The following is a 14358-nucleotide window of genomic DNA, read 5'->3' on the forward strand; positions in this document are numbered from 1 at the left end:
AAGGTGCTGGCACTGCTGTTAGCCAAGCCTGTGTATTTTGGTTGTTAACGAGTCTCTTATCATCTGAATGAAAAACAGTAATTGGTGGGAAGCCATACAGATTTTCTAGGTTATAGCTGGATACTCAGGTTGTATTTAAGAAACAATTCAACAAATGAAAGGTGATGGCAGTTTATTCTTTGTTTGTTTGTATTTACTTTAATTTTTTCTCTTATCCAGCTTCTTAAACCTGCAGTTTTGACATGGCTAAAAAAACTGCATAGGATTTGGCCACAAGTTAAGTGAAAATTGGGGGTGGGTACAGTATTTCCTCTTTATTAATCTGCTACTTTTCCTGTGAAGCAAAGGACAGGCCATTTTCTGATTCCATGACCCTGATTCTCCATGACTCTGCACCTTGTGTTGTCATTTATACCGGTGAAAATTGTGTGTAAAATGCTACCAAATCAGAATGATAGGGCCTGATTCTAGATTACATGAAGGGAACTTTCTATTGCTCTAGCCATCTAAAGGGGCCTTAAAGTGGGAGTAAATGTAATTTACATACACTTTAAAGTCACTTTATGTTGTCAGAATGATGTAAAATGGACTTTAGTATAAAAGAGAATTGGAACCTTAGTGTTTTAATCCCACTTTGCACTGGTGTATATGAATTAGGCCCCATGAGTCTCTCTAAAAAATTGTATGGGGTGACTGTATGGTTGCTTTACCTTCATAAACTTGGTTTTTCCATTGGTCAAGAAAAATGTCCTCAAAAATCAGACAAACCCAACAGTCGCTTATGCATTTTCTCAGCATCTACTAAGTACTTCTTAACCCAATCGCTCTAACTTTTAGATTCAGATGTTTAGTGCAAGTCCTGTCTCTTTCTCTCCTTTGTTTTTCATCCCCAACCATTTATATGTGCCCGAACAAAAAAATTAGTTTAGCTCTATGAGGAAATGTTTTATTTTGGAGACTTTTGGGGATGCTATTGCCATCTATTAATTGAAATTTTTATTACTATTTATGTATTTTGTGAGGTTCTAACCATTTTTGCATTCACTTAGACTGGGAATTATACAGATCATATCATGCTTTCTTAATGTAGAATAGAGTTCTGAGTTTGATATTGTTACTGAATCATTGCAAATTTGTGACTGCAGCAAAAGATAATGTTTTAAAAAGGTGTTATTTGTAAGGTTGCCTCGGGGTCTCAGACATTAGAAATACCATGTGTTATTCTTTTCATGGATTCTGCTGATGTACAACTTCCTCAATTGGAACTTTTTACTACATAGTTTCATCATTATATCTCATAGCTAATATAATGTTAGAACATTAACATGTATGGGTTTTAAAGTAAATTGCTCTTGAAGGAACATTAGAGACTAGTAACTTGAGTGTGTGAATGCACATCAGTAGCAACAAGAAGGTCAGAATATACACAGAGAGCTGCTGTAAGAATTTTCAGAACGCCTAAACTCCAAATGGATAAAATATTTTTGGCTGCTAAAAGATCTGTAGCCATGTTTATCTTGGTAAGAAAATGTAAATAACGTGCTATAAGTATTATTTCTTGTAGCTTGTTGTAGTGGGGCAGTTGTCCTGCTCCTGGGGGAAAAGGTAGGCTGATAGGGAAGCGGCCACGGGTGTGGCCACACCTGGCCCTGATATAAGGGCTAAGGAAGGAGCTGGGTCACTCTCACTCCAGCCCTGAAGTGGGAAGGACCTAGCTGTATCTTGGGCAGAGCAGTGCTGGGGAGCTCCAGCCTGGCAACTCCCCAGGCTGAGGCCTTGTTAAAGGCCTAAAGAGGTACTGGGGCCGCAGAGGTGCAGCTCGGAGATATGCAGAGGCAGCTGGTCCAACCCCCTTGCCAATGATGAGTGGCCATTACAGACTGCAGTTTGCCTCAGGGAAAGGGGCTAGATGATGACTGGCAGTAGCCACTAAGGCCAGGTGGGCATAGGGGGAGGGGCTTCCCCTGGGAGGGGAGACCCAGACTAAGGAGGCACTGCTGTGGGGCAGCACCCCAAGGAAAGGGGCACTGGGGTCCAGAAGGAACTTGGGGCCTGAGACAGGGAAGACACCGGCCAGTAGGAGGCGCTCTGAGTGCTAGAATTGAGCTAATCCCCGGACAACCAGCAGGAGGTGCCGCAGCGGTGAGTCTGCGATCTGCTACACTTGTGTATCTCATGTGGGACAGCTGTATAAAAGACACTAATGCTCTACTCATCCCCCAACAATCTAACCTTTCAATGTGTACGTACTGGATAATTATAAAGAGTTACATCAAGTGACGTGTATTGTTGTGTAGGAAGATAATTCTTCAACACCATGATTATTTTATTGGACTCAGTGAGCTGAATTCATTTCTGGTGTAACTCGGTTGTAGTCAGTGAAGTTACATCAAGGAGGTATTTGGCTCATTCAATTCAAGATTATGAAATTCTGAGCTTCTCTATGTGGTTTCCATCCAATTCCAGTTTTGTAATCAAATATTTTACAGAAGCGCCTGACCACAGAATAATTCCCTTGTTTACAGCACGAGAAATGAACAGCTGTGTTAATAAAGATAAATGAACATGTTATGTTAGAGAGATTAATGCTGCTTGTCCATTGTCAGCGGACTATTATGTTTCTAGTGACTTTTATGCTATCAATCAATTTAGATTTCTTTTGTTTTATTGGTCTTCAACAAGCTTTAAAAAAATCATTTTCTCTGCTGTTTAAAGGGGAAGCTGGTAATGGAGTAATGAGATAAATCTCTACAATTAATGTTATTAGTAGCAGTTAGATACCATATTAAAACATTATGTAGCTTCTTTCAAGCAAGAGGATCCCAAAGCACTTCAGGGTGCAGCAATCACTCATCTAGCCCTGAAATTCAGCCGCCTCTGCCATGGAACGTGGTCAGACTACTACCACGTAGCTTTTCACAGGGGTAGCAAAGAGAGAACTTCTCCAACATAAGCCATAGAGACAACACCAGCAAAGCCAGGATACCACACTTAGCAATGCTAAGGACTTATGTTTTATGTGACATCCAAGAAGATGCCTCCAGTAGCATAGTACCCACTAGTACCATGCCAAAGCTTTAGTTCATGATACTGACAGAGAAGTGTCCAATTGTAACAGTAACTGGGGCTGCAATCTTGTTTTGTTTCAAAGCTAAAAATACAGTTGGTTAGACAACTTGGAAGGCGTAGATGTTTCAAAAAGTCATTTCGGTGATGTAGCAAATGGCACTCTCCTCTGAGTCAGCACTACATTAAAAAATAAAAGGATTATCTTTGCGGAATATTCATTCTTCGGGATTCTTGACATATCCCATCTTCTTTTAGTTTTTCAGATTAAAAACTCTGGGTCCGGTCTGATATAGCACTGAGTAAAAATAGTTAATAAGAATACTGTAGGTTCTGAAAGCTATAATACTTCAGTATATTAATTTTTGGATATATAGTAAAATGACAACTGCTCATGCCAATAGGTGAACTTTAAGTGCTAGTTAAAGTAAAGGATTGCCAGTTGCAGATACAGGGTAATTTCAGTTGGATCAGAAATTCACTGCCAGTCCTGAATTGTCACATAGTGTTACTGTGTGTATTTAAACAGAGGTGATGGCATTCCAGTGTCAGGTGGAAGGACTCTGCATATCTGTACAGTGCATAATTTTAAGTTAGAGAAGCATCTTGGGATGAATTGTGTGTGCACCTTGTAATTATTGTTAGTTATGGTTTTTAAAATGTAGATTGTATCCTGTCTGCCTTTTATACAGTCATTCATATGTAGAATCCAAATCTGTCTTGTAATGATCAGATAACTTTTTCAAGTAAAATACAGTATTTACACCTTTTTAAAATAATTTTAAATTCAGGTATTTCTCTTTCTTGCTCATGTGGATCCATTGCACAAAGATCAACAGAAGTATTACAAAACCCTAAGAATGTTTCTTAGCAGTAGCATGAGCCTCAGCAATACCTTATACTCTTTGTTGAATTTGTGGTTTATGTTGGGAAGCTTATCACTTGAAACTTTAAAATTAAAGGAACCTGGGTACATTTATCATGGTAGTCATTTTGACCAAACTACTGTTCTGTGGTTTCATATACTCAAGGTTCTGCCTTCTAAGTTTTCATATCAATAGTGAGGCACATTGTGTTGTGACTAAGTACAGCCTTTACTGTATACTATAGCTTAGTCTAACATATGGAATTGACTGCATGTTCCTTACTTAGTAGACATCTTTTGGAAACTGTTAGAACTCTTATTCTTAATTCTTCAAGTATTACACAGACCTGAGGAAGAGCTCTGTGCCAGCTCGAAAGTTTGTCTCTCTCTCTCCCCAAGAAAAGTTGGTCCAATAAAAGATATTACCTCACCTATCTTGTCTTTCTAATATCCTGGGACTGACACAGCTACAACTCTGCATAGAAATCTTATATGATATTTTGTATAGCATGACATTCCACTGTTATTACTTTCTGCTTAATTGAAAGTGACTCCTCCTCCAGACTCCCATATTCAAAAACTGCAGAAACCACCAGTGCTACAGTGAAGTTGTATTTATAATTGACACATTCTGCTTACTTTCCATTGGGAACGAAGATGGATGAACTTTGAAGGTAATGGCAGTGTTGGCTAAGGTACACTATGTAAAACATTGCAAGTCCAACTCCTCTCAGGCCTGATTCTCATGTATACTAATTTACATTTACACACACACATCCAGATTCCTTTAACTGCCAGAATGGTAGAAAGGGAAGTTAGTGTAAATGAGAATTAGGACCCTTATTCCAAAACATGGATAAAAAAGAGTCACTCTGAAGAATTTTTAATATCTAGTCCTAATTGATTCAGTCTGGTTTCTTTTAAGGTTCTTGCCTCAGTTTGTATGGAATTTGTCTATTCCAAATACACGTTAGCAAGTGAAGCTACAGACATATGTAACACGAGCACAATTAAATAGATTCCCAATGTGTTGTCATCTCTACAATAAATGGACTGCCTTTAGAGATGAGTGTTTGTTTAGTCATTCCTTAGTCTCTCCACTGAGAACGTTATTTGGTGCCAGCTGTGTCTGTGTCTACACTGCCACTTTCAGCGCTAAAACTTTTGTCGTTAAGGGGTGTGAAAAACACCTCCCGAGTGACAAAAGTTTTAGCGCTGAAAAGCGCCAGCAGAGACCGCGCTTTGTGTGGCTCCCCCCGGTAAAGCTACCGCTGCTTGTTTTGGGGTGGGGGTTTATCGCCACGGCAGCACTGTAGCCTAGGCAGTGGGGACATACCCTCTGATACTGATTTTTTGATTTGGATATTTATCCAGTATGAACTGAACTGAGATCCTCCAACTCATTTCACATATTGCCATTCAGTGGCCTGACCTCAAATCGTGTTTACTTCAACATTAAATGTTTGGAATCTTTGCTGTATAAATATACCAATTTTCATACTTTAAATTAAAAGCCCTTGTCCTGTGAAGAAAAGACCTTTAAAATCAAGCATAATTCACAAGGCCTGTTCTTTTCTTGGGAGTGCCAGGGTATAATGAAGTGCCTCACAGGTACACAGAAGAAAATGGGGAGGCAAGAGAGGTACACAGCTGTTTCCAGCTCTGACATCTTTGCCAGTTTGTACAGTGTGTGCAAAAATATTGCTTTGCGGAGCAGTAGTTTCAGTGCTTCTAAACAACCCCTTCTGCCACCACTTGTCATTGCCTCAGTAAGATTAGCTGGGTTTTCAGGAATGGCTAGTAAGTGAGCAGAAAGAGTTTTCCTGGTTATATTTTGGGCTTGATTTGACAATGTGACTTTAAGTTTACTGTAAATCCAAACCATGTGTGTTTCTTTGGTAACTATCATGTTGCACAGTACTAAAATACGTTACACAGGCTACTGAACTCCACTGGTGAGAAAAAGGAATAAACTTGTCAATAATCCTGTAAGGGCCTGAAATGCTTGGACTCCCCATATACAAATTACACCTTACATTGTTGCTCTACCTTCAAGACAGTTTTAATAAGAGGGGGATTAATCTAACCCCGCCCCACTCTGATCAGAAATCTGAGGTCAATGAGTTATTTCTCCACATGGAGCAGTTAACAGTAGTCCCCTCTTTTTTTACCTGCTGTGAGCCTGAAAAACACACAGGCAATAAATTTCTGTCAGCTCTGGATTCCTGAATGCCCTTTATGAGCTCATCCTGAAGCATGCTAATGTGATCAAATGCAGGCGGGGGAGCTTTGCTGCATGACCTACTCACAGCTAATGGGGAAACTATTGTTAATCTGACTGGGTGGTTGCCAAAGTGACCTACTTCAAATGAAAATGAGATAAAAGACTCATTGGGCTGAGGTTCCCTTCCACAAATATTGTTTTACAACCTCCTCTTTCTAAGTCAGTTCTTCAATTTAACAGCACAGTGTGCAGGTTTCTGCCTGGAACAAGAACGGGACCAAAAACTTAAATGTACATGGCCTAAACATGAACAGTAGTAACAATGAAATTGTGATCACGAGCTTCATATGTTTCTGGTTTACTGCAGTGAAAATTAGCATGAGAAATTAATCTTATGTGACTTGAACCATACTATAATATTATGTTGTAGTATTGAGTATTACAATATTCAGTCAGCCTTTGTTCATGTGTCCCCTTCTTGGTTTTGATGCTATATGCGGTATCCTATCCTTCATTATTTTTCAGTATTTCTTCCAAGATATTAGTGAATTTTACAGGTTTGAAGAACTTGAATGTATGCTCTGTATGTTTGAGAAAAAGTATCTGAGGACTGTTATTGCTCCATAAGAAGTGAAGAATATTCAGCCATAGTAATTATTGTTGAATCAGGAGTTTAGATCTAGTAGCACATAGTGCATACTGTCTGCTTGAAAAAACGTTTAAAATATACCATTAATATTTGAGGGAATAAGTGAATGTGGCATTTTTTTTTGAGTTTCTCTACTATCATCAGAAAACCTGGATTGTGACAACTCCAACCTTATCACTATGACCTTCCAGTGTTGTGTTCAGAAATGCTATAATGAAATCAAAGACCTTTCAGCTGAGCACTCTGGCATCTGTATTGTTCAAGGCTCACAGAGAAAATCTCCTGTTGGTTTTATGATGAGATCAGTAGTTACAAAGCATCCAACTGGCTGGAAAATCATTTTACTCTGTGAGAATGACAAGTTCGCCAGGTTTGTCTAGAGGACTTGAGCACTCATAGCTCACTGTTCTAAAAACCTACCATCAGTGCTGCAGAAATCATCATGGTTATGCTCCCTCATCCAACCATATAAACATTTAGCACTGTTTTTCACCCTTCAGCAGACTGGTTTCACAATAGCCTTGACAGTTTGGTGTTTCAGGGGTGTTTTATTCAATTGTTACAGAGAAGAGCAACATGACAAAGGTGCAAGCCACACCTCTAACTTTCCCTCCCATCTAAACTCCTCCAGGTAACATTTAACTGAGTTTAGCCTCTTCCAAAGCTTTACTAGATAGCTAAGTCTCTTAAAACTTTCCGAGAAAGGCCAATCCTTGTATTCTTAATTATCCAATACATTCTCCTCCCATTCAGTGAAAAAACATTTGAGTCCCCTACAATTGGCCATCTCTCCTCGGTTTTTTTTCTACCACTGTCAGATTCACTTTGATTCAATCCTACAATGCAGAAAAAGATGTCAGTTGTACTAACACTCTATGATGAAACAACTGAATAAATACCAGCTATCATCCATTTAGTGATCCTTCCTTGGATCAAGAATGGAAATTTCACCTATGCCTCTGCACTTTCTTCAATGATGACCCCCTACAAATGAAATGCCCTCCGTGAACTGATCTATAAGGCGCCACCCTTCCTTTCAAATGCCTGTACAAGTCCCACTTCAGCCATAATGACGAGGGGCAGCTGAGTAAAGTCAGTACTTACGTATTTATATCAATATAAGACAGACACAAATAGTGAATGTATACAAAAGTTGTATACATCTTTTCCTCCACTGGTCATATATTGTTTGTCTTTAGCTTGCAATCCCTTACAGGTAGATACATTCCCTGTCCCAGTATTTGTACTGATTGTTGCCTGTGGATGCTACCATAATAAACATATTTAATAAAATGACAGGCATGTTGTTGTTAAAATATTAATCCATACCTGCCTAATCCCTTCCCCCATAAAACTGTGGTTTTGCTTGTTGAATCACAAACATAATGAGTATCTCTGCTAGCACATACGAAAAGAAACACAGCCTCAGCATGACTTGCTACAAGTCTGCTTTGCATTAAGCAAATATTATATAAACTGGTTTCTACCTTTAAATGTACAGCATCCCATAGGCTCTGATCTGCAAATAAGAGTGCTTTGTTTTATCACTAGAAGTGAAAATATTATTGACTTTTTGATGTCAATAGTTCCACTATTAGTAGTTTTATAGGCATTGGTTTGTATCTGTTTCTAACCATTATTAATCGTGCTGGGTTTTATGCTGTATGTGTAAATTACATACAAAAATGTGTTCAAAGTTGTATAGGTTGTAAAGTCATGAACTTGAAAGTTAGGAAATGCTACTACTGCAGGTGTCTGTGCAACTTTAATTCTCCCCCTTGTGCTTCCAACCTGTGTGACAAGCCTCACGCAGGCGGAGGGTCTGTGGGGAAAATAGTATTTCATCATGTAATTAAAGATTATGTCCTAGTGCATCCCAACAAAAGGGCAAAATTAAGGTGGCATGGAGGTACTGGATTTAAAAAAAAGTAAAATGAAGGTGATGTAACTTTAGTCTGGAAAATTATGCAAAAAGATAGTTGAAGAGGAAGTAAGGATGCCTTAGTCATGAGCAAAAAACAGATGTGATGGTTTCAGGTGATCAATGGAATATTTGATTGAGGATTGTAGGGATGGCCAGTGTTAATTCATTTTCAGAATGAAGAGGATTCTGATCAGGGCTTACCAGGCAAACCATGTCACAGTTTTCGCCGAAGGACGAATGGCTTTAAACGTAGAATTTGGTTCTGGGAAAACCAAACTACACAGATTGTTTCGCTCTCTGTACTGCCTGTGCTGTTACAGGCATCCAGAACGTTCCTTTCCCACCTTGGTGCCATTCCCGACAACTCCCTGCCGCTGCCCCTCTGGCCCCGTGTATACCAATATTCTATGGGCTTGTGCACCAGAAGAGCATGTGTACTGATTAATAGAAATTAGGGAATAGATGATGTTACTGAGGGTTATTGCTGTGGAGAAGCCTTTTGCTATCTCACTGCATAGCTCTTCATTCAAAAAGAATGAGAGAAGTTCATAGAGGATAGGTCCATCAGTGGATATTAGCCAAGATGGTCAAGACTGCAACCCCTCAGGGCCAACCAAAGACTTGCGATAATGTACAAATTAATCAAACGGGGCAAATCTGAAGAGCAGTACTGTTGCAGTGCTGAGCTTCCTCAGCTTTTGTTGAAGTCCAGGATTTTCATTCTTCGGGATCATGCAGTATCAGGTCCTTAGTAACTTGCCAAATGCATGGAGATATTTCCCCTCTTCTCCTCCCACTTTAATTCCATAGTATTTTCCAGGGTGAACACAACATTTTAATGAAGTGTATACACTGAAGTTTTGCCTCTTCTGTATAAGAGACTTTCTTCCTTGTAAGTCAACAAGGAGTCCGGTGGCACCTTAAAGACTAACATTTATTTGGGCATAAGCTTTTGTGGGTAAAAAACCACTTCAGATGCATGGAGTGAAAATTATAGATGCAGGCATTATATAATGACACATGGAGAAAGAAGTTACCTCACAAGTGGAGAACCAGTGTTGACAGGGCCAATTCCATCAGGGTGGATGTAGTCCACTCCCAGTAATTGATGAGGAGATGTCAATTCCAGGAGAGGCAAAGCTGCTTTTGTAATGAGCCAGCCACTCCCAGTCCCCCAGTTACGCTTCCTTGTAAGTGTGCATTGTCCACAGTTTTCTATGTTCTTGTAAGCAGTGCCACAGATTGAAGTCCAAATTTTACATTTTTGATTACACAAAACTCAAGCTCTTTGCTGTTAATAATCTCCCCGTTTGTTCAATGGGAAAGGCACAGATGGGTTGCTGGTGCTTCCTGGGTGTTCTGTTTGTTAGTACGTACTTGACTATTTCTTTATAAAACACTTGATTGATCTTTAATTTCAGGAATATATCTCTTGGATTTAATCTACATCGATTCTGCATATCCTTCATCTGGCAGCATCATGGAGAATGAACAAAGATCCAATCAAATGAACAATATCCTCCGAATAATAGCTGATTTGCAAGTCTCCTGTAGCTATGGTTGGTAATTTTTGTCTTGTTATTGTAAAGTCGTCACTCATATTAATATAATAAATCATTAGGAGATGTCTGCCTGTGGCGATGCAAAGACTCACCGGTGCAGCGCTTCCTGCTGGTTGTCCTGGGAATTAGCTCTCCAGCCTCTGGAGCGCCCTCTGCAGGCTGATGTCTCATCTGCCGCTGGCCCCCATGTCCCTCCCAGACCCCGGTGCCCTTTACCCTGGGGTTCTACCGTAGCAGTCTCCACTCTCTGGGTCTCCCCTCCCAGGGGAACCCCAACCCTCTAAACCCACCTTGCCTCAGTGGCTACTGCCAGTCATCATCTAGCTCCCGCTCACTGGGGCAGACTACAGTGTAATGGCCACTCATCATTGGCAAGGGGTTAGGACCTGCTGCCTTTGCCTATCTCTGGGCTGCCCCTCTGCAGCCCCAGTACCTTTGTAGGCCTTCACCAGGCCTGCAGTCTGGGGTTTTACCAGGCTGGAGCTCCCCCACTCCCTCTGGCCTTCCCCAGCCCTGCTCCACCTCAGATACCTTGCTCCCAGGCCTCTAGCCCTTCCCACTCCAGGGCTAGAGTGAGACTCTTCCAGCTCCTGGCCCACAGTCCTCTTGTAAGGGCCATCTGGGCCCTGATTAAGCCAGCCACACATGTGGTCAGCTACACAGTCAGCTTCCCCCAGCTGTTCTTAACCCCTTTCCTTGCTGTAGCCCTCTCCAGGGCTGGAGTGGGGTGACCACCCCGCTACACTGCCTCATATGAAGAGGGACACGAGGCTAATGTAAGTCAATAGAGTGATGCACTGCTTAACTTCTGCTTCTGTATAACTTCAGTTTTAATACCAAATTAGGCAGTTGAATCATATGTGTTCTCTGTTAATGGAACTAGTGTGCAAGCTTTGTTAGAACAGTGTGTTTCATATGCAGGCTAAAACTTAAGTATTTAGTGAACCAGCGCTCTTGCATTTGGATTTTACTAGACTAACATTCTGGTTTATTTTTATTTTATTTTAATTCTTTTTGTTCTGTTTTTGCTTTATTATTGTTCAGATGAGGGAAGGTAGGATGTTTCACTGGACCATTTCTTGCCTGGATGAACTAGAGTCCCTGCTCCTCATAGAATCAAGCGACTCTCCAGACCACCTCTGGTACCGCAGGACTCTCCACCCTTCTCTGTGGGTGCTTCTCTGGTGAACAATATTTAGGAGGATGAAGAAGACTTCCAGTCAGTCTCTTCTATTTTTGTTCAGGGTTCTCTGACATATCCTTTCAGGAACCCACTCTTTAGCAGTCACAGGGAAGATTGTGCTCATCAGCAAGGTTGGGGGAAACCAACCCTGCATTCCACCCCCTACTCCTCTATGCCACCCCCAACAGCCATACTGGGCCCTTGGCTGCTTATTGGCCGCAATTTGCCAGACCTCTAGTACCATCTCATAAGGAGCCTAGAGTCATATACTCCTCTCCTCCTCAAACAGCCCCCCCCCCCGCCCCCAGGAGACGACATTTAAAGAGCAGGAGGTCAGATTGGATAAAGAAGCCACCCCTCAAATATCTATTTCATCCCCATCTCCAGATGAGGGGGTTATGCCTCTGCCACCTTCCATGGTCAACAATTTTTTGAAATTTCAAGATCTCATAAAGAGAGCAGCTGACACTCTTCAAATTCCACTCAGAGGTCAAGGACATGAAGCACAAACTGTTGGATATCCTGCTGTCAGCAACACTCTCCAATATGGTGTTACTCATTAATGAGGCACTACAGGATCCAGCTAAGACTATGTGGCAAATACCTGCTACTGTTTCACAAAAGTGAAAATGGGCAGATAAAAAATATTATGTTCCCGCCACCAAAAGATTCTGAGGGTTCTTCCACCTTCCACCTATCTCCCTGGTAGTGAATGTGATAAATGAGTGGGATAAGCAACACTTCTCCAAATATGACGAAGTCCAAAAGAGACTGGACTTTTTTGGATGGAAATCCTATTCATTGGCAGCCCTATAATTCAGGATCACAAACTATCAGGCAATCATGGGCAAATATAATTTTACAAACTATAATATATTACAGCTTTTATTGAACATCTGCCACAGGAACATAGGGAGAAATCCAATCCATCATTTCAGAGGACCAGTTATTGGCCAAAACCACTCTTCAAGCATCCTTGGATGCTGCTGACATTGCTGCCAGGTCCATCTCCATGGCAGTAGTTATGCACAGCATCATGGCTAACTCTCGGATTTTCCAAAAGAAATTAGGAACACTGTTGAGGACCTTATCTTCAATGGCCGTAAGCTTTCCTTGGAGACCTTACACACACTGAAGGACTCTAGGTCTACTTTCTGATGCCTGGGCATTCATACACCTACAAAGAAGAGAGGATTTAGTATGTCACAGACTGTCCAAAGATTCTCTGGATTCTATAGATCTACCGAACCTAACATGGAAAGACATAAATTCCAGAGAAAGAGGGCAGCTCAACTGCCTTCCATGACCACCCAGTATTTTCAAAGCAATGATTTTGATGAGTCAGTCGAGCATTCAAATCCTCCTGCATGTCTAGTTTCACGCCTGCATATGTTTGCCCACCTCCCCCACTTTGGAGATGGCCTTTCCCATTTCCTTGTACTTGGAAGCAGATCACTACAGAGTGAGTCATAGAGGTTATAACATTGGGCTATGCCATTCATTTTACATCCCAACCTCCCCCACACCCCATATTTCTTAAGGGATGCCTTCACAAGCTTTTATTGAGACAGGATGTGAACTGTCTCCTTTAATTAGGAGCAATAGAGCCTGTCTTGCTGCCTCACAAAGGCAAAGGTTTTACCCGAAGTATTTCCTTGTGCAAAAGAAGAACAAAGATACAGTTTAAGCCCGCTACTACTTGTCCTGTCTTCAGTGGTAAGGAGAACAATTTATCACCCTCCTCTTTACAACGACCTTTCACATACTTGAAGACTATTATCATGTGCCTCCTCAGTCTTCTCTTCTCCAGACTAAACAAACCCATTTTTTTAGTCTTTCCTTGCAGGTCGTGTTTTCTAAATCTTCATTTTTATTGCTCTCCTCTGAACTTTCTCTAATTTGTCCACATCTTTCCTGAAGTATGATGCCCCGAAGTGCACACAATACTCCAGTTGAAGCCTTAACACTGCTGAGTAAAACTGAAGAATTACTACTTGTTTCTTGGTTACAACACTCCTGCTAATACAACCCAGAATATGTTTGCTTTTTTTGCAACAGCATTATATTGTTGACTTATATTTATTTTGTGATCCACTATAACCCTCAGATCCCTTTATTCAATACTCCTTCCTAGGCAGTCATTTCTAGTTTTGTATGTGTGCAACTGATTGTTCCTTCCTAAGTGGAGTACTTTGCATTTGTATTTTTCATTTGTCCTTATTGAATTTCATCCTATTTAATTCAGACCATTTCTCCAGTTTGTCAAGATCATTTTGAATTCTAATCCTAGCCTCAAAAATGTATGCTATCCCTCACAGTGTGGTATCATCCACAGCCTTTATAAGTGTACACTCTATGCCATTATCCAGATCATTTTTGAAGACGTTGATTAGAACCTGACCCCAGACAGAACCCTGCTGGACCCCACTTGATATGCCCTTGCATCCTGACTGTGAACCACTGATATTACTACACTTTGAGTACTGTTTTCCAGCCAGTTGTGCACCCACCTTATAGTAGTTTTGTCTAGGTTATATTTCTCTAGTTTGTTTATGAGAGAGTCATTTGAGACAGTGTCAAAAGCCTTACTAAAGTCAAGATATGACATCTGCTGCTTCATCTTTATCAAGAAGGCTTGTTAACTTTTCAAAGAAGGCTATTAGATTGGTTTGACATTTGTTCTTGACAAATCCATGTTGACTGTTATCTTATTTTTTACTAGGTGCTTACAAATAGAATGTTTGATTATGTGCTAGATTAACTTCAGCGCATAGAAAGATAATCTTTACATTCACACCCTAAATTCATGCCTAAAATATTATCAGAGTTCCATCTTAACCAATCCATTTATCTACCAGTGTGTTTTCCCGTACCTCTTAGCTCTC

At 40.7% G+C, this 14358-nt stretch overlaps 1 protein-coding gene across 2 annotated transcripts in view; it reads left to right on the top strand.

The window, feature by feature from the left end:
* Positions 1–14358, top strand: part of RALGPS1 (Ral GEF with PH domain and SH3 binding motif 1) — a 391212-nt gene that overhangs the window by 272728 nt on the left and 104126 nt on the right. For both annotated transcript variants that reach the window (XM_077835616.1, XM_077835617.1), the window contains one exon: positions 10150–10287. In XM_077835616.1, the coding sequence (XP_077691742.1) occupies positions 10150–10287 (138 nt within the window). The remainder of the gene's footprint in view (positions 1–10149; positions 10288–14358) is intronic.

Source organism: Eretmochelys imbricata, chromosome 16 (assembly GCF_965152235.1).
Source record: "Eretmochelys imbricata isolate rEreImb1 chromosome 16, rEreImb1.hap1, whole genome shotgun sequence".
NCBI classification, from domain to species: domain Eukaryota; kingdom Metazoa; phylum Chordata; order Testudines; family Cheloniidae; genus Eretmochelys; species Eretmochelys imbricata.